Source organism: Anguilla rostrata, chromosome 10 (genome assembly GCF_018555375.3).
Source record: "Anguilla rostrata isolate EN2019 chromosome 10, ASM1855537v3, whole genome shotgun sequence".
In the NCBI taxonomy this organism is placed as follows: Eukaryota; Metazoa; Chordata; class Actinopteri; order Anguilliformes; family Anguillidae; genus Anguilla; species Anguilla rostrata.
Window position 1 is genome coordinate 16,267,154 of NC_057942.1, and position 26,955 is coordinate 16,294,108.

At 44.1% G+C, this 26,955-nt stretch overlaps 4 protein-coding genes across 16 annotated transcripts in view; 2 read left to right on the top strand and 2 right to left on the bottom strand.

The window, feature by feature from the left end:
* Positions 1-11,767, bottom strand: part of pnpla7b (patatin-like phospholipase domain containing 7b) — a 37,235-nt gene extending 25,468 nt beyond the window's left edge. For all 3 annotated transcript variants that reach the window (XM_064354438.1, XM_064354439.1, XM_064354437.1), the window contains exons 1-14: positions 11,627-11,767; positions 9,657-9,697; positions 9,182-9,256; positions 8,894-8,981; positions 8,160-8,242; positions 7,837-7,925; positions 7,543-7,683; positions 6,967-7,126; positions 5,529-5,609; positions 4,867-4,995; positions 2,148-2,228; positions 1,403-1,559; positions 429-512; positions 86-171 (exon numbers count right to left, since the gene is read on the bottom strand). In XM_064354438.1, the coding sequence (XP_064210508.1) occupies positions 86-171; positions 429-512; positions 1,403-1,559; positions 2,148-2,228; positions 4,867-4,995; positions 5,529-5,609; positions 6,967-7,126; positions 7,543-7,683; positions 7,837-7,925; positions 8,160-8,242; positions 8,894-8,981; positions 9,182-9,256; positions 9,657-9,695 (1,293 nt within the window). In that variant the 5' untranslated portion in view covers positions 9,696-9,697; positions 11,627-11,767. The remainder of the gene's footprint in view (positions 1-85; positions 172-428; positions 513-1,402; positions 1,560-2,147; positions 2,229-4,866; positions 4,996-5,528; positions 5,610-6,966; positions 7,127-7,542; positions 7,684-7,836; positions 7,926-8,159; positions 8,243-8,893; positions 8,982-9,181; positions 9,257-9,656; positions 9,698-11,626) is intronic.
* mrpl41 (mitochondrial ribosomal protein L41) lies at positions 11,728-13,658 on the top strand. 5 transcript variants are annotated; one of them, XM_064354449.1, is made up of 2 exons: positions 11,728-11,868; positions 13,095-13,658. In XM_064354449.1, exons 1-2 carry the CDS (start codon positions 11,815-11,817, stop codon positions 13,530-13,532), a joined length of 492 nt encoding a protein of 163 aa, XP_064210519.1. In that variant the 5' UTR covers positions 11,728-11,814; the 3' UTR covers positions 13,533-13,658. The 5 variants fall into 5 exon arrangements, with proteins under 5 accessions (XP_064210519.1, XP_064210521.1, XP_064210520.1 ...); XM_064354451.1 differs by having other exon boundaries at positions 11,734-11,868; positions 13,092-13,658; XM_064354450.1 differs by having other exon boundaries at positions 11,770-11,874; positions 13,099-13,658.
* Positions 13,659-14,239: 581 nt separating this feature from the next.
* dph7 (diphthamide biosynthesis 7) lies at positions 14,240-23,695 on the bottom strand. Of its 7 annotated transcripts, none has more exons than XM_064354443.1 (12): positions 23,444-23,695; positions 22,817-22,891; positions 22,166-22,267; positions 21,438-21,623; positions 20,990-21,123; positions 20,368-20,455; positions 19,403-19,497; positions 18,975-19,135; positions 18,367-18,439; positions 16,605-16,670; positions 16,021-16,193; positions 14,240-15,731 (listed from the first exon to the last, which is right to left on the bottom strand). In XM_064354443.1, exons 4-12 carry the CDS (start codon positions 21,576-21,578, stop codon positions 15,253-15,255), a joined length of 1,410 nt encoding a protein of 469 aa, XP_064210513.1. In that variant the 5' UTR covers positions 21,579-21,623; positions 22,166-22,267; positions 22,817-22,891; positions 23,444-23,695; the 3' UTR covers positions 14,240-15,252. The 7 variants fall into 7 exon arrangements, with proteins under 7 accessions (XP_064210513.1, XP_064210517.1, XP_064210510.1 ...); XM_064354447.1 differs by lacking the exon at positions 23,444-23,695 and adding an exon at positions 23,102-23,248 and having other exon boundaries at positions 18,975-19,132; XM_064354440.1 differs by lacking the exon at positions 23,444-23,695 and adding an exon at positions 23,102-23,248.
* paxx (PAXX non-homologous end joining factor) lies at positions 23,294-26,796 on the top strand. Its single transcript, XM_064354448.1, has 7 exons — positions 23,294-23,430; positions 23,857-23,917; positions 24,296-24,345; positions 24,943-25,127; positions 25,608-25,658; positions 26,059-26,149; positions 26,302-26,796. The coding sequence occupies exons 1-7, from the start codon at positions 23,318-23,320 to the stop codon at positions 26,342-26,344; spliced, it is 594 nt and encodes a 197-aa protein (XP_064210518.1). The 5' UTR covers positions 23,294-23,317; the 3' UTR covers positions 26,345-26,796.
* Positions 26,797-26,955: the final 159 nt, after the last annotated feature.

Here is a 26,955-nt window from a genome sequence, read left to right on the forward strand (position 1 = left end):
GTGACTGACTGACTGACTGGCTGACTGGCTGACTGGCTGACTGGCTGACTGACTGGCTGACTGGCTTCCTGGCTGACTGACTTACCTTGTGAATGACAGGACTGGTGGAGGGATCATCGATGGTAACTCTAGCTCGCTCGTACGCCATGTTAAGGTCAGTCCCAGTCATTCCTGAAGGACAGAGTCTCTCAGACACCAGGAACGGAACACAATGTAAAGCATGCTGTACAGCACAGAACGCTCCATGCAATGCAATATAATGCAACGTGAGCTATGGCACATGGCTGTACAGAAGTCGATGCAGGAGGTCAGGTATGTGGTAGAGCGATTACAGACACAAGCTCTTTAAACAAATTCATATCCTGGCTAATGCCCTGTGCAAAAGACCAAGGCTCATGTCCTCATTGTTATTAATTAGGGGATGGTACCTGTGCTATCTGTGGGCGTGGACATGGAGCGGGCCTTCCTGAAGGTAACAGAGGGACTGTCCACGGCTACGGCCTTCCTGCTATCTGAAACCACAGCCAGCACCGTCACCCGTTACTGCTAAGCCCTGACACACCATCACCCAAACCTTCCCCTGCTTCCGTGGATCCCATCCTGCACTGGCTCCTGTGGACTTCTGGGGAGTTTCCTTAAAACCAATTTAATCATTTCAAAGAACAAGCTACTCTTAAGAGGTAAATGCACTGCCACCTGTATATTATGTAACAGTTACAGCAAGCAAATAAACGTTCTTGTGAACACAACTGAAATAAATGGATTTTATCCGGCCGTGGAGACATGTGGACATGCTAAGAACATGCTATCAGATAATCAGCAGTGACATGCTGATTCAGCTGTATATATCTGAAACAGCAATGACAGTTGTCAGAAACATTTTTTCAGAAGGTCAGGATGCACACTGTTTTAGTCTTTTCCACGATGGCAGGAATAAAATCCCCAAAAAACCAAAGAATATTCAGAATAAACATCTCATTCTTGCATTTTAAGATCTCTGATGTTCATTGCATCAACAATGTAGTGGTACATCCTTTATACACCCCCAAGTGGATTCAGTTGATAGCTGTCACCACCAAATCAATCAGTCAGATTCCACATAATGTTAAAGTAACAGCAAGTGGACATCAACAGAATATTAACATCAATATCAAAAAATAATACAAACTAATAAAACGTGTCCTTAAGTTGTTAGAACTGCCCCCCAAGACACTAAGGCTGACATACTGTAACTTGACTAGACAGATTTCAAGAGAGATCTCTCTTGCACCAAAGACGGAGACCACCAGCCGGTGTGCAAAAGTGTACCAGAACATAGAAAGAACATAGATGGTTCAGAAGCATCAATCCTCATCAATATTCAATCAAAAGATTTTTAAAAACCCACTGGCCCGTGTCTGACCTGCATCTCCAGGGCAGTCTACGTGCCCCGGGGACCCCCTGTCCTGGGTGGGGTCTTCGTCCGTGGGGAGGGACTGAGAGTGTCTGCGTTGTCCCTTGCCTGTACTCCCCTCTCCAAGCACAGTGGAGACAGACACGAGCGGCGCTGCCTGACGCTCCTGCCGCACACAAAGCAGGGGAAACATTTTTGGTCTCGCCACTACACATTAGCACAACTAAAAAAATCCCAGCTCACCAGCTCGGTACACTGGCTACTTTAATTGCATTTTAATGGTAAAGTGAACACAACAGTCTACTTTTCGGCTTAATTTTGAAGAACAAAACTTACATTTAACAAAGCTGACAGTTTTTGTGCTTTTTAGTCAGGCATGCCTGAAGCAGAAATTTCAGCTTTGCGAAAAACAGGACGAATGAACAACAATAAAGCTGTCTCAGGAGTAAAATGTTTATAAATTTTTAAACGGAACGATTAATATCTTTGCATCCACTGCCCTTAGGTTTGGTTGGATATAGCTCTATAGGATGACACACAATGCTTCATTGCAGTAAAGTTGTAAGTAAAATGTACACACTGTTCCCATTCCAACACATCATAAAATCAGTGGTAGCCAGTGAAATGGACATAAACATTAAAACTGTAAATATCATGAAATGTCCACAGCGTTGCTCAGAGTTAAGGGAAAAGCACCGTGGCCGTTAGACTGAAGAGATCCCCGAGAGTGATGTGTGGCATCCAGAGTACTTACAGGGTTGAAGAGTTCAGTTGTCAGGCCCAAGTAATTATGTAAGGCCAGGAAAGTCACTCTCTGAAGACGCACCATGATAATCTAATCAGGGACACAGTCAGAAAGAACACGCGGTTGTCATGGCAACAGAGAAGCACAGTCAGAAATAACACAGGTGTCACAGCAAAAGGACTGCAGTCCGTAAGGACACGATGTAACGATTAAATAACACCATTGAAAAGGACACGCTATTGCCACAACGAAACAGGAATGTCGTCAGATAGAACAGCAAAACATGAACTCGCATTTGTTGCAGCACAGAAAACCGCTCCACAACAAATGCCAGAAAATCAGTGCTCCCCTCAGGTGAAAAGTGAGTCGTCAAGTACAGAGAGTGTCTGTGTACTGTCAGTTTCCGATCCATCCAGATAATTTAGAGCACTTGAGTTCTCTTTCGACAGACTGCTTTACCACCTGAAGGGTTTCAGGAGGAGTACAAGCTAGCTACTAAGTTTCTTTATTGGACAGAACAGGCAGACAGGATTGATACTAATTCCTCCCATATCCCTCATACCCACTGCACTCTTCGGAGGTTTATCAAGCTGCCAGAGAACAGAAAAACAAAGAGCGAGGCTATATGAAGAGCAGAATGTGTAATTACTGTCCCGTGCTGACAGTCGCTGACTGCGCTTTGTTAAAAACAGTGAGACGCTGACAGCACATGATTGCACACATTGTTGAATTCCCAGTCTCCTAACACTTCAGCCCAACAGTGAAATAAATAATGAAGAGAAAATCCTAAGGTACGAAGGCCAGGCGTACTGAATGTATCATGGTTTGTTTGGGTGGAGGGGTGTAACCAGGTAGGGTTTAAGGAGTGTAGGGCTTCAGGAGTGAACAGTGTAAGGAGGTATATTGTAGGTTGATGGGTTTTGAGTGTAAGGATGTACAGTTTGGGTGTAGGAATGAAGAGCATAAGGGGATAGGGTGTAGGTTGTAGGGTTCTGAGTGTAAGGATGTACAGGTTGGGTGTAGGAATGAAGAGCATAAGGGTATAGGGTGTAGATTGTAGGGTTCTGAGTGTAGGGCTGCACAGTTTGGATGTAGGAATGAAGAGCATAAGGGGATAGGGTGTAGGTTGATGGGTTCTGAGTGTAAGGACGTACAGTTTGGGTGTAGGAATGAAGAGCATAAGGGGATAGGGTGTAGATTGTAGGGTTCTGAGTGCAGGGCTGCACAGTTTGGGTGTAGGAATGAAGAGCATAAGGGGATAGGGTGCAGGTCGTGGTTGTAAGGTTTTGAGTGTAGGGCTATACAGCTCGGGAGTAGGTTAAGAGCATAAGGAGACAGGGTGTAGGTTGTAGGGTCGGGATATAGGGGCAAAAAGTATGAGGCAATACGGTGCATGTTTTCAGGGTTCTGAGTGTAAGGCTGTAGGGTTTGAGTGTAGAGGTGAAGAGCATAAAGAGATACGGTGTATGCTGTTGGGGTGTTGAGTGCAGTGCTGTAGGGTTTGAGTGTAGAGGTGAAGAACATAAAGAGATACGGTGTATGCTGTTGGGGTGTTGAGTGTAGTGCTGTAGGGTTTTGAGTGTAAGGCTGTAGGGTTTGAGTGAGAGGTGAAGAGCATAAAGAGATACGGTGTATGCTGTTGGGGTGTTGAGTGAAGTGCTGTAGGGTTTGAGTGTAAGGTTGTAGGGTTTGAGTGTAGGTGAAGAGCATAAAGAGATACGGTGTATGCTGTTGGGTGTTGAGTGAAGTGCTGTAGGGTTTGAGTGTAAGGTTGTAGGGTTTGAGTGTAGAGGTGAAGAGCATAAAGAGATACGGTGTATGCTGTTGGGGTGTTGAGTGAAGTGCTGTAGGGTTTGAGTGTAAGGTTGTAGGGTTTGAGTGTAGAGGTGAAGAGCATAAAGAGATACGGTGTATGCTGTTGGGGTGTTGAGTGAAGTGCTGTAGGGTTTGAGTGTAAGGTTGTAGGGTTTGAGTGTAGAGGTGAAGAGCATAAAGAGATACGGTGTATGCTGTTGGGATGTTGAGTATAAGGCTGTAGGGTTTGAGTGTAGAGGTGAAGAGCATAAAGAGATACGGTGTATGCTGTTGGGGTGTTGAGTGAAGTGCTGTAGGGTTTGAGTGTAAGGTTGTAGGGTTTGAGTGTAGAGGTGAAGAGCATAAAGAGATACGGTGTATGCTGTTGGGGTGTTGAGTGTAGTGCTGTAGGGTTTGAGTGTAAGGTTGTAGGGTTTGAGTGTAGAGGTGAAGAGCATAAAGAGATACGGTGTATGCTGTTGGGGTGTTGAGTGTAGTGCTGTATGGTTTGAGTGTAAGGTTGTAGGGTTTGAGTGTAGAGGTGAAGAGCATAAAGAGATACGGTGTATGCTGTTGGGGTGTTGAGTGTAGTGCTGTAGGGTTTGAGTGTAGGGGTGAAGAACATAAAGAGATACGGTGTATGCTGTTGGGGTGTTGAGTGTAGTGCTGTATGGTTTGAGTGTAAGGTTGTAGGGTTTGAGTGTAGAGGTGAAGAGCATAAAGAGATACGGTGTATGCTGTTGGGGTGTTGAGTGTAGTGCTGTAGGGTTTTGAGTGTAAGGCTGTAGGGTTTGGGTGCAGAAGTTAAGATCATAAGGAGAAAAGGCGTAGGTTGTTGGGGTTTTGAGTTTAGGGCCGTAGGGTTTGGGTGAAGTGAGGAACAGCACTAGGTAAAGGGCGGGAGGTCTAGGTGTGCAGCGGTGCAGGGGGGCACCTGGATGACTCGGATCAGGGTGTCTGGGTATTTCTCAAAGACGGAGCAGAAGGCGGACGCAGGCAGGCGCAGTATGGTGGACCGGGAGGCAGCCCGGGCGGACACGGTCTTGTAGGGCGCGGGGTAGCCCTGGAACAGAGAAGGAGAAGAGAGGAACAGAAGGAAAGATGAGTGATATAAAACCGCTAAAAACCAGCAGTTTGGGTCCATGTACAAATCCGCCCTGTTAGAGCCCGGTATTTAGCTTGCTGTTTACTTGGCTCAACATCCGATGGTACACTTGCGACCTGTGGTTCATTCTAGAATACTTGCTGACGCTCCGTAATAACAAAACTCATTTTAAGTACTCACGCGTACACTAGCTAGTAGAGCTGACCTTAAGGGACAGTGCATATTTGTACTGTAGCCAATACGTTATCCTGATGGCGCTCAAAGGAAATTAAGCGTTTCCAGTTAATGAAGTTAACGAGGACACGCTGCAAATTCGAGTCCTGGTCAAACGCTCGCGGCAATTAAAAATTTTGCAGCTGGGGCCCTTTAAATGCGGCAAATAACCACAGCGCGTAGAGGAAGAGAGACCGGGGTCAGATACAGAGAGACTGGGGTCAGATGCAGGAGTTCGGAGGGGACGAGGAGGGACGGGGGTCGCTGGACGGACTCACGGTGATGACGTCCAGGATGCTGAGCAGGCTGTGGACGCTGTCCCCCGGCAGCACGTACTTCACCACGGCGTCCGAGCCGTCCTGCAGCGCCGGGAGAGAGGACACCGACAATGCATCAGACTCGCCACTTCAGCTCCGCCGTCCCACGCTCCTTCCCGTCCTCGTCACAGCGGGGCGAGCGATTAAATTAGGGTAACAGCCGTTAAATCTCTAAACGTTGCGTTCAACTGATGCGAAAGACAAGCCTATTAGACTCTCGCTGGATCCCATTTCAACTCGAGGGGCTTTACTGTCACACATTAACAGTGATGGCAAGAAAAGGAGGGGGGAGTGGTGCATATTTGTGCGTCTGCATGTGTGCATGTGTGAGTGTATGTAGTGTGTGGGTTGTGATGAGGGGGGGAAAGATTTGCAATTTTTCTGAGGTGTTCTTCATACCTCGGGTACGCTGTGTTACACTTTGTTGCTTTTCTCAAACAGTGCGTACAGTGAGCAATCATAGTCATTTATATATTTAAGGCCCTGACTGCGTTTCACTGATGATGGTAATCTGCCACCTATGTAGCAGCAAAATAAGGACCGATATTGCGTTTTCAAAGAAGGCCCACTGAATTTGTGTTTACTGCAATTCTCTCTCCCTGTTTCTCTCTCCCTGTTTCTCTCTCTCTCAAAAATAACCGCACAATTGTTTTCCTCTCCTCCCATTTGACATGGTTCATGCGCTTGTTGATTCACAAGGCTAAACAGAATGTTTTGATGAAACAACATCAAAACGCAAGCTGCCCTCTCCCAAAGAGTAGTGACTGATTTACAAGATGATAAAAAAAGATTAAAATTGAGCAGGGGGGTGTGACCTCTACTGGACTGGAGGAAGTTCCTACACGCATAAACTGTAACTGAATTGGGAGGCAATTTGTGGTTCAGTTTTATTTGCGGCCTGTGTGCTCAGCACGATCAAACTGCTATGCAAGCGTCACTTCCGCTAGGTCTTACACCCCTCTAGACGCTAGGTAAAATGGCGCACTGATCCTAAGCCCGTACGGTTACCCATAATGCCACACACAGTAAGGACTTGTTTACACTTGCATTGTTTTTGTGACAAGAAACTGGCTTTGTCTGCAAATTCATGACTTCCTGGCTGAAAACAATAGACAATATGAACAGTATTAACTGAATCTCATGCAGCGCGCATCCGGTCCAATTGGGGTTCCACACCCCCGCCAGCACAATGTAAAATGCTGGCTGACCTTACCGAACTCTTAACAGGAGAGAGGAACAATAAAACGTGGCACTGGTTTTTACACAGTGGAGGAAGTCGAGTGGATCTTTCGCCTTGATGGAGGAGGGGGAAAAAAATTGAATCGCGGAGCTATAATGCGGAGGAGGAGGAGGAGGAGGAGGAGGAGGAGGAGACGTAAAAACGATTCGCTGGTCTTACGCTCTCGTGGATACAGAGCTCCAGGCGCCCGTCCTGGACCACGTAGATGCTGTCGTCTGTGTCGCCGGGGCGGAAGAGGCCCTCCCCCTCCTGCAGCTCCACGAACACCATGTGGCGGCACAGTTCCAGGAACAGCGGCTTCTCAAAGTGACCCAGCACCCTGGGGGCCGCGGTAAACAAGAGCCGACAAATCACAAACGCGTCCTCGGGGGTAATAAGCAATTCAGCACATCCCACCCATCCGCTCATCCCCATCTACGATAATAATAATGATAAACTAGAAGTATGCTGCCAGTTCCATGCTCTGTTCCAGGCGTGTTCCACATTCCTCTAGGAATATTCTCAAGCTGAGTATTCACCACCAAGGCCACTGCATCATGGTTACTACCGTGGCAACGTTACACACAACACACAGGGGGATTCAGTAACAGGGGCTCCAGAATCCCCCTAGGAAATTAGAAATCTGGTTACAAATTAAGAAGCTTGATTTGCAACCAGAAGGCTGCTGGTTTGAATCCTTGCTGGGGTGCTTCCATCCCAATTCTCATTTGCCATGACAAGTCAGCGTTTCCTCACCGGACATTCTTCAGCATGTACAGCACCTCAGAGGGCAGGTGGGAATTCTGCACGTCGAACTCCGTCAGGTCGGCCTCCAGCAACGAAGGTGGGGGCTCTTTCGGCTGCAGAGTGGGGGGTTCCCTCCGAAAATGCAAGATCCTGGAGCACACGCACGCGCATTCGCAAAGCGAAAAAACAAACTAGATAGATTTCCACATATCAAACTTAACTATAAAACGTGGAATTCTGGCAACTTCGAAAAAAAATGCACTGAGAAAATGCTAAGTGTGCATAACTAGAATCAGGCCCTACCTGCGGGCTATGGACAGGACTTTGGGTCTTTTACGCGGGCGCTGCCTGGACACTGAGTTAGAGGCAGGGGTGGAGGACAAGGTCTGCACCTGAAAGAGCAAAACAAGATATTTTCGTACGAGAAAAACAAAGCTAATCAAATGGAACAGAGAGGGAGAAGGGTATATTGGAGTTATTACTGTAGGTGTGGGAGAGGGGTATATTGCATAGACGTACTGTTACGGAGAGCTAGCACGGCACCTTGATTCACACTGCCCCCTGGTGGTGATAATCAGTAAATTCAAAGCCAAAACATACAGCCTGAATCAGTGGAAGTGACGTACCTTTCTCATGATCTTCCTTCCATAGAACATCACCTTGTCTCTTTTCCTGAAGCGATAACGAGGAGCACCAGCCTGCTGCTCCTCTGAAACACAATTATGAAAATGCAAAGGTTTTTATATGAACATCTGTGATAAAATAAATACGCTTGTCCACTGTCAAGTACTTCCAGTCACACCCATGACTCATTCCACGAGCATTGTAATGGTCATGTTTCTCCCCAAAAAAAATATTATGTATACTGCTCAGAAATTGCATTCATAAAAAAAACTTTACTCAATGTTTTTCATTAGAGGCTTAGTTCAAACTTTAAAATGTCAACATACTGTATTCTTCAGTGAAATGGACAAAACTGTATATAAAATTGCTGCCACTCATGTGAGCTGGACTTGGTTAGGGTAAAGAACCAGCCTATGACATCTGTCAGAGGATGCAGTGCTTTTACTGAAAAACTATACACTGTTCATGCTACAATAAAGTGTGGTATATCATTTGTGTGAGAGAAGTTTACAGCTTTTGTAAATTACTGTTTATTTTTTGTGCCATTATTATTATTATTATTATTATTATTATTATTATTATTGCAACAACAATGCACAGAATTCACTGATTGCTGATTTGTGTGTGTGTTTGGATGTGTTGCTGTATGCACTGCCAATATTTACAGACTGCCAGTAAAGCCTTTTGAATTGGAGTCTGGCTGTTTGGGAGACAAAAGAAAGGCAAATATACTGACTGGCCTGCTTGTATCTCCGGTAGAGGAAGAGCACGATGATTCCAATGAAAGACACTGCCACAGCTGCTCCAATCAGCATGCCCGTCAGCTGGAAAACAGCACACCTACATTAGTGCATAGGCTCTGTTATCTCACATTAGTATACTGAGAGACAAGTGAGTACTACATAGAGAGGAAATACTGGAAATAAAGGTGACTGTTGCCCATATGCATGTATAATAGCAAGGAGAACAGGTCATGAAGAACATTGTGGTGACGTGACAGTGAGAAGATGGACGCATAGAGTACCATGGTCGTCTGCATCCTCTCCTCCACAAACTGCTGCACCCGAGCCCGAATCTCGCTGCTGCTGGGCAGCGTGACCTCAAACACAAAAAAACCACAGGTACTGAAAGAGCACTAGTACACATAAACACATGAACATGCACACACACACACACACACACACACACGCTGAAAGAGAAACATACAGTATAAACGCACACACAGGATTCACAAATGCAAGCATACATGAGGGATAAGCACAGGAAAAAGAGGTATGTCGTAAGAGCTGAGGAAGAGAACTGCAAAAGAGCATTTCTCTAAACTGAGGATAAGGGCTTATCAAGAAAGAATAAATGCAGAGTGAGGGTAGGTTAGGCTGTATTTTGACTGGTTCAGACAACTTGATGACTGAGAACACCCGACTGCATGAACCATTATGGGACTCCATCACTATAAATGATAAATAAGTGCAAGAGACAGAGGGATGATGAAGTCTTACTGGGTATATACTGCAGCTTTCCTCCTCTGCCTCAGCCATTCCTGCAGAGAGAGAGAGAGAGAGAGAGAGAGAGAGAGAGAGAGAGAGAGAGAGAGAGAGAGTTGAACTGCAGTTAAAAGCACTTCAATTACACAGCCATAGTAGTAATACTATTGCCATCATTATTATTATTATTATTATTATTATTATTATTATTATTATTATGACTAGTAATAGTAGTAACAGTGCTCACTCATTATTATTATTATTATTATTATTAGGCAGCATGGCAGTGAAGTGGGTAGCACTGTCGCCTCACGGCAAGAAGGTCTTGGGTTTGAGTCCCAGGCTGAGCCTCTCTGTGTGGAGATTGCATGCTCTTCCCGTGTCTGTGTGGGTTTCCTCTAGATACTCTGGTTTCATCCCACAGTCCAAAGACATGCAGGTAGACTAATTGAAGACTCTAAATTGCCCAGGTAGGAGTGTGTGAGTGAATGGTGTGTGTGCGATAGATTGGCGGCCTGTCCAGGGTGTATTCCTGCCTCTCGCCCAATGCTGGAATAGGGACCAGCACTCCTCGTGACCCTGCCCAGCATAAGATAATAGTAGGATGGATTATTATTATTACCAGTCGTAGTAGTAACATTGCTCATAATAATCATAATAAGCATATGGTTGGGACCTGTGCACTTTTCTTCTCAATACCATGGGTGAAAACTGCATATGTGCTAAAACTGTGTTAACATATTTCTATTTGGAACCTATGGGAATTGCAATGCAATGGGAGTTAGGCTACCAGAAACTGTAAACAATATTCACATGGCTCAATGGAAGCCACACAAACATGTCTTTTTGCTACCCCTATACCGCCTGTGTTTACTGTATGTGTTTAAGGGTTCAATCCATTAGCCCTACCTAAAATGACCTTTGCCCACGTCCTTCTCTGTTGTTTAAATTACTTAACTCGTAATATTCAGTGTAATAATGTCACTTGTCTTTACAATATCTATATTTCAATTTCACAAAAATAAACCTATTTTGGTCATTCATTACGACACGAAGAAAAAACAATATACCACACACAAAATCGCATAGCCTGAACTGCAGCAAAGAAACAGCCACGCAAACATGATCAGGCTGCATTAGGCTACTTTATGTTGACACACGCTCATTTCGCTCAGCTGATCACATACAAATGTATGCAAAATAAAGACTTGAAAACAAGTTCGCATAGCAGATAAGTCAATTGACTTATTAGCCAAAACTAGGAGTGAGGTTCTTGTGACACTGATTGGTTTACTGGTCACCTTTTCCTGGAGATACTGAACTTTGGGACTTAAAACGGTAGAAACTAAAAGATGTGGACGAATAAGAACGGGTGAGTTGTCCTCAAATGCTTCTGCCTTAAACATGTGTGTGAGTGACCAAAAAAGATCTCCTTACGTCCGCTGGACCGTAACCCGACACCTCCACAAACTCACACACAACCCTGACACAAAAACAGAGTGCTAACAAGCGTACCGGGCAATCACTTAGCGATTGCAACATCGGATAGTCCTCTTTGACCATTTCCCCAATGTAGCCTACCTTACAAAACAATACCCTACAATATAAGAAACTATTCAGTAACCTCTGTATGAAGAGAAAAACAAATAATGTGACATATAAAAAGATGAAACATTATTTTATCCATCTTTATATACATAATGTTCTATCCACTGCTGGTACACTCCCGACAGGTAGTGTCCATACAATTAAAGTATTCTGTGTAGTGGTCAAACTGTCCCAGGATAAGTTAGCTGTTGTCAGACTGTTGGTTCGTCTAATGAACTTAATTGACTACTAGCACAGTCGCACTGTCCACCTCGATGCCGGTAATGATCCGCTACACGCACTTCTCTATGACAGTTCCGACCACGCAGCCATCTGGGGAGCAAGAGCCCCGAAAATTGTACTGTAAACAGTGATTCATTTTCAAACCACTTACTTACTAGATTTCCTTCTGAGTTTTTTGTCTCCCTCCCTCTGCGACACATCAACTTCGCTGGCTACATTCCCTCCACGCAGTCATCATAGTGGTTTCAATCTTGGCTACAATCCCGACTCTCAGAAACTCCCTGGCAGTATTCGCGATCCCAATTGGCTGTCAACATATACAATCTCCCTATCAGTGTAACGGATGTTCGTATGTGCAGTTTTCTTTATCTACGACGGCGTGCGCGGGGTGGTCAAGGTGAGTGTTTGTGTTTTGACATGGAATTTGTTTTCACAATAATAGATGTAGCCAACCATTAACACCTTCGTTATATATTATTACATGTAAATGTTTACATGTTTTAACAAACGTCGCTAGATAGCTACACGTTTCCGTTGCTGTTACATCATTAGCTGGACATCTCGGTTACGTGTACGCAGGGTCAAAAGTGTCCTTCCTTGCAGCAATGATGGCCAGTAACTGACAGATGCACTCTATCATTTAAAAGCACATGCAACTAGATAGCTGCTATTGCACAGAATTGCTTTCAGGTAGGCATCCAATTCACGAAATTTAGCGATTGTGTACTGGGTTTCAATTTTAAATCAACCGGAGGAAAATGGCGTCAAGTTTGTTTCATTCTTTCTGCATTGGTATCGTCCTTCTAATTTAAATGTTTATTGATTTACTATTACCGGTTTTGGATAGTAACGGATTATATGTAATCTGTATTATGTAATAAAATGACAATGAACTAATAAACCCATTAGTTATCGATTAGTTGCTTTTCTAACGTGCCGATGATCACATTTTGGATTACCTGAACGTAAAATGTACACTATCGCTACTTACATACAATCTTTCTCTCACTCACACTAGGTATGTTTCTACACGTGAGGATGAGCAGGAAGTGTCTAATGTATACTTGACTAATGAAACTGGATGTACAGCCCTAAAGTAGTAATACAATCAGCAGTAATACACCACGAGCAATCCAGCAGATGCTAACCAGCCTACATTTTTGTCATGTAATTTATAATTTGTACCATATTGCATTTTTCAAGTAGTCCACCCAACGTGATCACACCACTTTAATATGAACGTAAAGGAACTAGAATGACAGATTTTCATCATTTGTGGCACATCATAGCATTGCGGTTTTTTCCATACGTACATTAGTGCGTGGTATGACACGTATAGGCTACTACGAAAACAACCGTTCCTGAATCTTTTCGATTCCCTTTCACAAAAAGTGTCCATTCTTCAATTCTGTCCAATTTTCCCTGCTGGTTAGTGGCTATAACCTACTTATGGTGGCAAGGTATGACCTAACAGGCTATGGTTAAAATGTGATGGGTAAGGCTCAGTGTCAGGAATGAAGCATTCTTTGCAGTTGTTCATACCAATCCAGTAAACATTTTTCTGCTGACATTAAGCCAACTGTTACAGAGGTCAAAACGTCTCACCTTTTTCTCTGTCAGTAGATAGCTGCTGAGCCTGACGCACACACACACATGGGGTTGCTGTCAGCGCTGACGCGGGGATTGGTGCGGGGGACGCGCCGCATGGCGGCCTCCACCACCAAACGCGGCCCCCGGACTATGAACAGGGGCGGGCCCGCGAGGCCCACCGGCGTGCTCACCTCCAGCAGGAAGTTTGTGAGGATAAGGGAGATGGTTCCGGAATTCGTGGTTCCTTCCCTGGAGGGGTTCAAGCTGAAGCCGTACGTGTCCTACCGCACCCCCGATGGGACGGAGCCCGCCCTCACCCCGGAGGCCCTCTTCTCCCAGGCTGTTGCCCCGCAGATCAAGAAGGACATTGAGAACGGAACGTTCAACCCGGATCAGCTGGAGAAATATGGATTCGAACCCACGCAGGAAGGAAAACTATTCAAGCTTTACCCTAAGAATTTTGTGCGGTAGACCAGACTCTTCCTATCGCCATTAAACAACTTGGCGGGAAGTGGACACTTTCTACAGTTGACCTAGCTGATTAGCAGCTGGGAACAGTGGCATTCCAGAATAAACTTTATTTAAACTCTCTGTTCACCACTGGCTTGTATGAATTCTGTGTTTATTTTTATTCAGGAGTGGGAGATGGGGGGGAGGTCAGCTGTGACTGCTCGTGCTTAGTCAGTCTCTGGTGTATTTGAAGCTCTTGGTTCTTTTCCTTACCAACTTCAGACATACTGTTCTGTTGTTGCTGGCATCTTTTTAAGATTGATTTTCCTTAAAATTCCAATCATGGTCTTCTGTATCATGTTCCAGTGAGGAGGACTGTCATTAAGCATTGCTATGTGTCACAACGTAAGCACAAATACAGGTCGGCCTCTGTCGCATTGCAGATTCAGCTAATGCCAAATTCTGCAATAAATACCAGTAGCATCGAATTATTATTTTTTTGATTCATCCCACAGTGCCTTCCCCTTTCTGACTGACTTCAAATGTATAATGGCACATCAGAGGTTATTTATTAGGCAAATGCATGCATTTTAACTGACAAGATGAATAGGAACAAAGAACTGGATGGTGTCAAACTTGTCAGCTGTTACAAATGACATATTACTTCACTGTCTCGGTAAGGGCACTTGAGTAGTGAACATCTTTACAGGTGAATCCACTCTTTCTAGTTGATTTAAAATGGATAAATCTTTATTTTATTTATATAGTACATATATTGTACTAATACATTGTGAACAACAGTGGTAGGGCTGTAACATTGCAAACATTGACTACCATACCTACTACCACAGTCTTTATACAGTCAGAGTAAACCTGTGCATGAAATGAATCAATTCATTGACCCTCTCAAACCCTTGTTTGATACCATTAAGCTCAATGTAAGCTACTGCTGACCTGATTTATTTGGTAATAAGCATGGGTTAAGTAATTTCAACATTTAAAAAAAATCATGCCTTTTTATTCCCAGATTAAGAAAACATTGTCCTCATGGCTTAATTTTTATAATTCGTTTTTAAATCTGTTTTGGGTTCCCTGTATCTTTCCTAGACAATGCATTACAGGTATGGTGTCTCCAAAAGGCAGAGTTTCAGTCCTGAATCAGGGTTGGAGACTGCACCTCCACAGTTTGCATAAAAAAACTCCTGAAACTGCAGATGCTTCTGCAGTTTATACATGTAACTCACTCCAACATAGTGGGTACAAAGCCTGTCTGACAAATCTAAGGAACACTGGTGCTTACCACAGAAGCTCCTACTACAGTGGTAACCAGCCCTGTTCCTGGAGATCTACCTGAAAAAAGGACACCTCATTCAACCGCTAGAGATCTTGTTGAGCTGTTAATAAGTTGGGTGTGCCAAATTAGGGTTAAAATGAAAACCCAGGGGACGGCAGATCTCCAGGAACAGGGTTGGTTGCCACTGTTCTATTAGATCCTCTGCAAAGAAACATTTGGACACAGAACAGACGTGCGCTGTGCTGCTTGTGTGTACATTTTGATTCTCCAAATCCTCCCATACAGGTTTGCATGGTACACACCCGCACCTCACCAGCACGCACGCACTCCGAACTCGGGTCCGTCTCCTCCCAAATTCAAACGCTCTCCTCTCTCGGCGGCCCTTGCAGGTGACATGAAAGAAGGGCGGGGCCCCTGCCCCTCCTCTCTCTCCCCGGGGACAGGGTTTTATTGAACGAGGTGGGCTGCGGATTTCTCTTCCCGTTCGGCCTTGTTGGCGATCGTCCCCACCTTCTCTCGATCGCCCGCTCCTCCCTGTGCCCCCGCCGCACTGGTCTCCTCTGGGCTCCAGTCCCATCGCCACACGTGCAGCATGTGGTCATAGAAGGAACAGGTGGCCAGCAGGCAGGAGAGGGAGGGGGCGTCTTTGGCAGGGGTTGGGGGCGGGGCCACCAGAGGGGCGGAGTTCTCGGGTATGTAACGCCCCTCTTCGTCCTCCAGCGACGTGTCGAAGCTGGCGGTCGGAGACTCGTACTGGATCCTCAGGTGACCCCCGACCTCGGTCCTGGCCCCTCCCCCCTCAGCTTTCTCCCGGGGGGAGGAGGGTGGGGGCCCCCCGAGGGCCAGGCGTGACCAATCGGCCCCGTAGGCCAGAGAGTTGTGCAGGATGTAGGAGGCAACCACTGGACATGCCCCTCCATCACCATCTGGAGCAACAAAGAAACTACAATTATAACAAATACACACAAAGAGCGAGATTAAGGTTCACCTATATCAGGGCTACCCAACCCTGTTCCTGGCGATCTGTAGGTTTTGACTCCAACCCTAAAATAGTGCCTCTCATTCAACAGCTAGAGATCTCCTTGAGCTGCTAATTAGAATCAGGTGTGCCAAATTAGGGTTGAAATGAAAACCTACAGGACAGTATGTCTCCAGGAACAGGGTTGGGCAGGCCCGCCATAAGCACACACATACTGCATAAACACTCTGACTCACCCAGGGCTTGCTGGCAGTGAAGGATGTGGAAGTCGTTGTGCATGCAGGCGGCCAGCAGGAGGTGCTCTTGAGTGGGGTGCCACTTGAGCCGCCACACGCCGCCTCCCAACGGGCTCTCGTTGAGGGGCTGCCGCAGACTCCTCCCGTCCCACAGCAACACCTGCTCATCATAGCTGGAGGAAGGAAAGGAACCGGATGCATGAAGCTTTAGAGGCCCCTATGCTTCTAGTGCCTAGCTGCATGTCAAATCCACTTCCATGACCCCAGTGAACCAGACCATACATAACCATCAATAACAAATGTTACCCATAAGTCTTTTGTCGTTTGCCAAAAGTACAAACGCACAGCAAAATGTTGAGAGCCGAATTAACACTGAATATAGTTGAGGTCCAAAATAGATATGTATTCAAATTTTATTTTAGGATTCTCTTAACACTAAACTTTTTGTTTCGTTATTGACACATTACTCTCACAGTACCAAGGAGTAGTACAGTACAAACAGATGAAATGTAACATGGCAGAGGCCTGAGAACAAACTCATGGACGGCAAATCAGAGCTAAATTGAGGAGAGCATTTCATTTACCTGCCTGTTGCCAGGATATGTTCCCGGTGAGGGTTGCTGTGAATGCTACACACGCCCATGGTGTGCCTGAGGGAGCAGGGGGAAAGGAGAACCAAGGCATCCATTATACATTTATGAACGCCTTCAGTGAACTGGCCAAGCAGAGCACTAACAATATTCTCCACAGCACGATGTACATAAAATATGCAGATGAAGAGACGGCAAGACGCAATAAAAACCGACAAAGGAAACTACACAAATTATGTAAATAAAAATCATGAAATCTCTTCTTGGGTTTTAAGATCTAGTCTAAACTGTTGCTGTGAAACCATTTCCTTTTGTAATTCCAAATTTGGCAAGGCCTTGCAATATCACATACACTCACACTTTTGCTTGCACAAAAAATCCTGGAAATTCCATGACTTTCTATGACAGCCAATTTAAATTTCCATGTCTCCTCTTCAAACGAATTTACAGGAAATATGTTGGGTGCTAAAGGTAAACCATTCCAAGAACCACCTTCTATACATACACATTTCTCAAATCTGAAATTATTCAAATTTATGATAAATAAAACAGGCACTCATCACAAGTGCAGGTTAGGCACAACAGCCTAGATGCCTCTTCAAGGTTCAAGCCTGCAAGCCTATATTATTATCCAAATAACAACTGCGAGTCATGATGAGACGTAATGAGACACAAAGATATTTAAACCATCATTTACAAAACTTTTTTTTCTAAAAGGGGCCCTTTCCAAAATCAGTGAAATTGTTTAGATCCAATGGGGAATTAACTTTTGAGGGACCAAATTTTTAGGAGACCAATTGCAGCGTGCCATGAAAGTAATGACATTTTGCTACAGTGTGAACACAGTAACCTGAAAAAAGGGGTTTTATTTTTAAGCTCATTTTTACTCTTGCTATGAAATGATAAGATTCATAGTAAACTGCTTGGCTAAAGATTTATTCTGAAATCATGAGATTCTTAGTAACATGCTCGGCTGATGATTTATTCTGTGCTTAAAGTTTCACAGGAACGCGTTTAGCTTAAGATTCACCTACTGAGCAAGTGGTGTTTATAACCTGTATAAATTGTATCTTACCTACCTAGCTGTGAATACATGATTATTTTACTCAAATTATTTACTCATATCTTCAATCTGGAACTTAGATTGAGTGGTCTGTTTAAATTCTGACTTTAAACGCTCATAGATAACTCTAAAAGATACTGAAGATCGATCACCCTTGACGTAAAGCCCAAATCTCTATGCTAGGTTGAACCCACACCAACAATACCTACTCCCCTACATAAAGAGCAGGCGAGACATGTTAAATCTGACCTAACGTAATCGCAGTTGGTTGGGAGCGGTTTATCTAGTGCAACCCAGAGGAGGGCCTTCAGCATTAAGCATGATTTAGAGAAAACTTAGCTACTGAACACCCTTTGTGCCACTGAGTCTGTGGCTCATCAATCCTTTGAAAAAGCAGCACCACGCCTGTGGAAAGCCTTAGCATACTTTAATGACCGTGTATGAATGCATGAGATTTAATGACCTTGTATGAATAATGGATTCTGCGCACTACTGTTCCCAAAACACAAACATGTATGTGCCTATGACATTTTCAACCCTCTAGATCTTCATCGGGAGAGGGATCAAACCATCCGTTTTGAGCAAAATGTTACAGAGCTGTTGGCTGCAGCTCAATTCTATGACTTGAGATCCTGGTCCCGCACCAGCTGGAGTTTGTGGATGGGTGCGCACGCGATTCTTCCTGGATCTCACCTCTTGCTGGTGAAGGTGGGGGAGGAAGGCCTGATCCGAAGATCCCAGCCCTTCAGCTTGCAGTCATCGCCACCTGACACACAGCAGACAGACGGGGACACAGACGCGCAGAGCGTAACGCGGGCTGGCCATAAATCAGCCAGCAGAGCAGCAAGCGGGGCGGCGTTCAGAGGCGCTGACATGAACCCGACGCGAAAAACGCTCGGAGGGAAGAAATAAAAAACCGAACAGGACGAGCTGCAGACAAGCTAATGAACGAAACCGACATGCCTGATTATGTGAAGTGTACACACTGAAGTGAAGACGGCCAGAAGCGCCGCAAGCAAACGGCCTGTACATGGACGTACGAGGCGAGACACACTGATCCCATCTGAAGCATCGTCCTGTTCATCTGTGTGTGGACACCCTGACCATCCCCACTCGTCCTTACGCGGTTTTTACTTTTGGTTGACATGTTCGATGTGGTGACGGGTAGCAGCCACAGAGTTTGTAATATTGCAGGAACGCAGGACGGTACCGGGCCCGTTGAAGAGCCCATTGAGGGACCCTGAGATGGGAGAAAGCAGCAGCGCAGGTGGGGGGGGGGGAGCGTGGAGCTCGAGCCTCACCGGAGTACAGCAGCTGAGTGTCCCAGTAGCTGAACGCAGAAATCCAGGCTTCAAAATCGTGAGCTTTCCACTGAGAGACGGCGGCGAGGCCCGCCTCGCCTACGGAGAGCACGTTAACACAGCCCGCTGAGTCACTGGACACCACGCGCATCCCACTGCTGCTGAAACAGAAAGGGAGAGCACACTGAGACCATCTCACATTCAGCACCGAGTCAAGACTCTTACGCATTAAAATGTAATATATTAAAACTGCACCACTTGCCATTTAAAATGCTATAGTGTTTTTGCACACTGCGAGCTAGCCCCAGTTCTTGTTAGCACCTAAAGAATGAGCACACCAGCTCTCATGACTACGACAATTATATCACTTAATATCCGCTGTAGATGCCGTCTGCAGCCTTTGTATTTTCATGAATTCTTTCTCTCACCTGTCTCCTCTCCCTGTGGACCAGTCCAAAGACAGAGCCAGCCTATCTGGGCCAAGCTCCAGGCTTGACAACACCTCCAGGGCACAGCTGCCTTCCTACTGGAGAGAGAGAAACATGAGGGTGGGGCACCAGCCAATCAAAGTGCTGGGTTATGATTGAAAAGTTGACTTACAGAAAGCATTGCATTAGTAATTACATACAATGCCATGTTCAGCTTATGGTAACCTGCTAAAGGCATTTCACCAAGTCCAAAATGTTTACTTTTAATAGCCTATATATCTACTTGCGTATCTATACAATGTGTCTGTTGAAATGTAAGCAAGAGGAGATATAAATACAGAGAGCAGCTGCAGTGTAAATAAAGTGCATTAGGGGATCCAAGGACATGTCAAGTTGGAGGAGGCTCACATGCTTAGTCTGGGTATGAACTCCCTGATCCTGACCTATAATTGGCCATAAATTGAATTATTGAATGAATAAATCTAATTTGCCGGAATAACAGTTGTCTCTAAAAAGTACACATAACACATGTATTGGAGTTAATATTTTTGAAGACTGTACTTGAACCTCTTCCCGAATGGTCGTTTTATTAAATCATAAAACGAAGCTCCTGACTCTGTCATTTGCTGTCTTTATTTTCAACACAGTGATTTTTGTTAATAAATTCTTACAAAAGAAAATGAGAGAAACAATGTCAGAGAATGTATCTTTCCCTGGTTTGAGTGTCCAAATATGTACCTTTCCCTGGTTTGACTGTCCAAACATCACTGCTATAGCTGTATGTTGCCAGTATTCAAGAGTGCAAACATTGCACAAGTGGGTGATTCATGTTTGTGCTGAACATGCCCTTCTGCCTGTGATAGTAAGTACTTATAAATGATGATCAAGTTATGGATACTGGTACCCTTTGTATTACTGTCAGTGTATGCAACTAGGTGATGAACAGTGTAGTGTCAGTGTCTCACCTGAGCGTCAATCAATCTGTACAACTTCAGCTCCCCAGTGGCAGTGGCTGTGCCCAGCAGAGGAAGCCCTGACACTGGTACATGACACCTAAATCCAAGACATAAAGATGCATGTCAATCAGAATGGCATGAAAGGTCTAAAGCTGTATAAATACATAATTATACTGTATTCTTTTTTGTTTAATTACTACTCTAAAATTAAAGATCCCCTCCACTCAAAAATGAGTTTTTTTTATGGTAAACTCCTTTTGAAAGCATGACTTTCACTATAGATTAATTTTTGTGCAGAGCAAGAGCATCCTTTTCACATTATTCCACTGCAGACCGAGAGCTCCTCCATACTTCCCTGAAATTAAAGTTGGAAACGTGCACGCAAAGCAAAATTTGTGATGTCACAAATATGTTGAACCAATCACAGTCCGCTATTGCGATGATATGCAAATTACAGAAGAGCAGGTGTGCTCCCCTGATCTACAGAAAAGAAGAATGTGGTGTGTGCGGGTGTGCGTGTGTGTGATGATTAAAATGTGTTAGCAGGAAAGCAAATCACCATCAACTTACTAGTGAGGCAAAAAAAACACAATAGCAGAGAATAACACTGTTTATATTCATGTCTCCTCACCACTTCATATCCAGTATAGCCGGAGTGTCGATTCTCTGAACCTCTGTGAGAGGTGGGCAAAGCGCGCCTTCCTGACGAAACTGGAACAGGTATACACGCCCAACACGGCTGGGGCTGGCAGACCCAACGCCTGCCTTCAACGAGACAGAAGGGGAGAGGGAGGGATAGTGCTCTCACCATGAAACGCTCAACATTCACTGATTTCTAAACACAGTTATAAAAGAAATTGCCCATGGATTGGGGCAGTGCTGGGGTCAGAATCCTATATGACAGGCATATTATAGTCCTATACATATTTTATAAACACTGTTAAGCTTAGCTAGGTAAATACTTTGTTCATAAGCACAATGTGTGCCCCAACGGGCAACCTAAGCTTATGGTTACAAAGTCATATTTTCTGCCACTAATGTCACCTAATCATAAATGTTGTTTCCCCCCATTTGTTTACCTCATCTGGCGTCTTCTGCAACTGGTATGTTCCGCATACCAGCACATTGTCCCACTGGGGCACCGGGCACCACTCCACAGCATCAGCACTCAGCTCCGTGTCGAACACTTGTAAGCTGCGAGTACGCGACCGCCACGCCATCGTAACAAGTCTTTCGCATACTGCACCACAAAGCTGCCCCTATGTCTGATAAGATGGGAAATATTAATGTTAATCTGTAATATGTTTCAATGACGTATTAGCACCTTAGCTGGCCACGTAGATAGCCAGCAACACCACTACAAATCAATTCCAGCTTTGCACGTGCTTACTCGCGGAAAAATCCCAGACTGCTTGTCCAAACATACGTTACAACTACTTCAGTAACTCTCCAATCACATTAGCAGCAGTGCTCGAATTTAATTTCTGAGGACTTCTAATGGTAATTAGTTGGTTAAATTCACTAGATATCGAGTGCATGCAAACTCTAACAACTGGGTGCCAAGGTAGCTAAATAATATTACTTTTCAAACTGCTACAGTATGCATGCAGCTAACAATTACTGTAATTGCATCTGTGCTAGCCCACATTTCTGCAAGAGTGAGCTACTCTGCACAGTAACTAGCTAACTTGCCAAAGTCAACGAAGTAACTATAGCTAGCTTCGACAAATAAGACAAAATATTATTTTCTCCACGAATATATGCATTTTAAATGCCAATTTTCAATGAAACAAACGTTCATACATACACGGCCGATCGACACCGCAAACCAGGGATCTTTCAATCGAAAGAGGCTGAGGCAACGTGCTACTACTTCCGGTCCGGAAAACAACAACCCAAGAGCTCAGAGCTGGAGCAGAAAGCAAAGGACCTTTAATTCTGTGGGAAAAGACAGTAATTTCCAAATCTTCCTAGTCTCCCTGTTTTCCACAGTAGTTCGATAAATAATATGTTTTCTTACCAGGTCTCTCTCGCAGACGAGAACTCAAGAGGTTAAATAAATATTTATAAAATTAAATAAAGTCCTGGATGGGAGGGGTTGGAGCTTGTCTCCTGTTGCTGCTTTCTCTTGAACAATCTACGTTTTCCCCTTTCATAAACATCCTGTATATATAGATTGCATGTTAAAGTGGCTTTGGATAATAGCATCTGCTACATGCTATGCAATGTATGTTAATGTAATACAATATATTGTAAAGAATATGAAACATGAAAACATATTTTATTGCATGATACAAAATGCCTATAAACCATAGAGAAAAGAGGCATTCAAATATATTTCAGTGAACTGGTTGAAACTTTTTAGAGAAAAAAAAGAATATATTCAAAAATGAATGGGGGAAAAGCTTTTAAAGTTTTTTTAAAGCGGAAATATAAATGCATCAGTCTATATGCTTACCTTGCTTTTTGCTGCTTCACCCTGTTCTTGTTTCTTTGTTAAATTGATCTGGATCATTTCCCCAGTTACCTCTTTCTGTGGGACGAAAATTATCTCTTTTTTTATTAAAGAGCTCAGTACACTACAATGATAAACTTCAATAATTTAATTCAAAACAGAAATACACCGTCAATCAATCCTCATATTATTACAAAGTACATGCACTTTACACTGAAAACAAAGTACTGTATATTCCCAGCTATAAAATCAATGGGTTGTCTAAATAACTTGGGCGGTTAACATTACCTTGACAACACCAGACCGGTCCCGAATATTCCCACTAATTATTTGGAAATCAGTGCCATTACCTTGCCTACACCTGGAAAATAGAGTAATAGCCAAAATTATCCGCCAGTGTTCTCCGTGTTTTTTGGATAACAGCAGTGACATCACTGCCCCGCCTCCTCCTCTACTAAGCGCTATATTTTCTAGGTTTCTCTTAGCCGCTTGCTGCAGTTATTAATGGATTATGATGCACTTAAGACACAATCGTCGTACTGCACCTTGGTCAATAAAAGTGATAACTCCAAATACGTTTGTTACTCACATACGAAAGCAGGAACGTTCAATATCGGGTGAGTTTCCTACCAGATCTAGCTGGATAGCTCTCCGGCGAGCTACTGCTATTTGGTAGCCAGTTAGCTAGCTAACGTTATATTTGACCAAGGTAAACTAACTGCTTGATCACTGTTGGTCAGTAGCTGCGTGTGCTGACAGTGCTATTGCAGAAGTGTCGGAACTTGGTAACTGTTTCGTTTGTCGTTTAAACATAACTTCTTCCAATTCACTGATTGTTAGCAAGCTAACCTAGATTGCACTGGTTCATCAAAAACGTCAATGCAGGGCATGACTTTCTGAGACGGAATCTATGGAACTGCGACCCCATGTGGCTGGGAAGACGTACTTCGTTCCATTGCCGTAAAACGATAAAGTGTCACGTGAAACAGACGTTTGCAAACTCTCTTGTACAAAATAAATAATTGCATTTCCCCTCTTGCCAGACTAACTAATGCCTCAGAAGTGTGGAGCAAAGATTTCACAGAGGAAACACTGGCTGAGCATGTAAGATGGATTCTTAAAAACACATGGACACATGGTTGATGTGCCTGCACGGTCTAGGATAAATATACTAGTTTAGAAGGCTTTTACAGTTTTGTTTGGTAAACACAACGTTTTTACATTAGGATTACCCCACTCTAATTATGGTAGACCTGAGTGTTTGCATGTTCATTCCATACTCCACTGATTAAATTAATTACAGTATTAACCAAACTAATTTAACTTGTTTCAAGTACTGTGTGTTTGTGGTCTTAAAAGAAGCAAGTAACTCTGCTTTTATCTCAGCCAAACAGGACAGTTCCACTCTATTATTCGCACATGGTGTATTTAATGTGGAGCTCCATTACATGGTGATTTAAAGATATGAGTACTGCCTTGCAGGGAAAAAATGATGCCTTGAAATCAGCAGAAGATTACATCTCAAAAATCAGGTATGGCTTTGCTCAGTAGCTGTATGTATACAACACATTTGTGGTGGCATTTTAATGTTGTAATAGAGTTAACAAGGAGAATTCCTGAAACAACAGTGAAGGCCAGTGTCAGCCCCACTTAAACGTCATGCTCATGCTCCAGTTCTTTTGTGATTCCAATCATCATTATGAGGAGAATTGTGCTGTACTAGTTCCTGGCTTTGCTACCAGGCCCGATTCCCAGTCAGGGAGATTGTACCCTTGAGCAAAAGTACTGAACCTCAATTACATCAGCAAATACATGGCTGTATGAATGCATAATGGCCCAAAATACAAGCTGTTTGTCATCTGTAAATAAAAGAGACTGCTCAGCAAATGCATTATCACGATCATTAATCAGATGCATCACCTGCACCACCTGGTTGTTATAACATTCCCCACACATGGCAAAAACTACGTTTTATTGCTTATATTTGTTTCTGGTATTCTTCCCTCCCGTTCTCCATCTGCTTACCCTCCGTCACCCTCAATAATGCTCCCAATTTTTTATCCACTCCCGGTATTTTTTTTGTTTGTTCTTTTAACCGTTTCACTCCTCTCCTCTCCGCGGGTTCTCAGATCGACGTGTGGGAATGGCAGCGCGTCTGTGACCGTGCAGGAGGACGGCGCCCTTCTCCAGCTGGGCGTGTCCCCGGGCTCTGTGAGCATGACCCTTCCCAGGCTGAGTGACCCCGAGGGCAGGGCGGAGCTGAGGGACCTGCTCTTCAGGATGGCGAACAGTCTGGCGGACGCTGACGCTGCAGGTAGGTCTGCCTGCACGGTCTCTTTTTAGGACATGTGGTGCATGTCCTGCTCTGATCCTGTAACCTTTAACCCTTTGAAGAGTTGTTTTTTTTGGACTGTTTCTTCAAAATTCTAAGTCAGTGTTCTAGAACTTCATTGCTTTGAAATACCAGTAGGGATTGTAACATCAGCGTTAGAATATTCAATTCAGTTCAGCGATGCTACCATTTAGCAGTGTAAACTGCTCTGTGAAAGCATACACAGTGATCAGTGTTGTTCATTCTTCCGAGGAGAAGTAATCATATTGTCCTCTATAATCACTTTTTGTGGATAGAGTTGTTAAGAGTAGGGCTGGAGGTTATCCAGAGGGATATTTGTGTTATATGCCTTCTAACACTGGTCACATGGTCACTGTGGTCACATGTGCACCTGAGGGGCAAACAGTTCATGTTGCCAGTTATCACATGAAGTAATGCTGTAATATGGCTGATCACCTTTAGGGGGACCCTCATCTGTCAGTCCTGGGAAGAGCCAGTTCAGACGAAATACAGGTATGTAAATGCGGTTTATCCATCCATCCATCCATTCATTCATTATCTATACCCACTTATCCTGGTCAGGGTCCCAGGGGGTGCTGGAGCTTATCCCAGCATGCATTGGGCAGGAATATACAATGAATAGGTCACCAATCTATCGCAGGGCACACACACCATTCAGTAAATGCGGTTTATTTTCCCAAAACTTGACTGATTTGCTTTTTTTTTTTCTCATGCTTGTAACCCTGCCTGCTGGTTTCATTAACATCGGGACTAGAGCAAAACCCCCCTTACGGCATTGTATACACACACATCAAATTCTTGAATGGACACATTTTGTTTTATTGTCACAGCTAGGGGGCAGGCCATTTTGAAAAGATGTCATTGTGCGTGCTCGCTCTCCCTCCTCTCTCAGGCTTTGAGCCCAGGAGGCAGCAGACCGGGCCAACTGTGGTTGTGAAGAAGCGACTACCAGGAGACTCGCTCATCAACCCTGGAAGCAGAAAGTAATTAGCAAATGGACGAACACGCTCGCTCTCCCGTGCATGTGTAATACTACAACAAGGACAGAAATACATTCAGTCACAGACAGAAATGTATAGACACGTACGCGCATGCATAAGTGGATGTGCAAGGTTTTTTTTTGTGTTTTCAACAGAAAGAAGCCTGCGACCGGAGTGGCGTTTGATGACAACGATTAACTATGAGGGCAGATGGACATACTGACAGAAGCGGTACAGACAGATGGATAGATGCATAAATTACTGCTATAAATCTCAGCAGGCTAGCCGGCAACTGAGACTCGATTCCTGCTGGAACACGAGGACGCTGAAGAACAACGGGATCTTATTATTATGGTTCAGTGCTACTCAACATAGCAGTGCCTGTATCATATTTTTAAACGTATCAAATACTATTCACAACATGAACTGGCTCATATCTCTATGGATTGTAATGATGTACCTGTTTACATTATTTGCAGCATTCAAAACAAGTGTGCTGTTTTTAAGTGTGCAGATTAACTGGTGACATTTTATCTTTTTTAAAGCTAATACAATAGGATTACATTTTTAAATACATGTGATTAATTTTTTTTTTATATCTCTGAGGCATGCTGTCTTAAGGAACAATAAAGCAATGTGTGTATCATTAATCAGTATTTACTTAATTTGTCATGAAGAGTAATACCTGCTGGAGAGATATAATGTAACGTACATGGCAGATACTGAACGTGACAAAGATTGGCTGCCGTAGAGCCAGTACATTTTGGAAGGTATTCTGTTGCTACATAATATAGACCGAATAAGTTTCA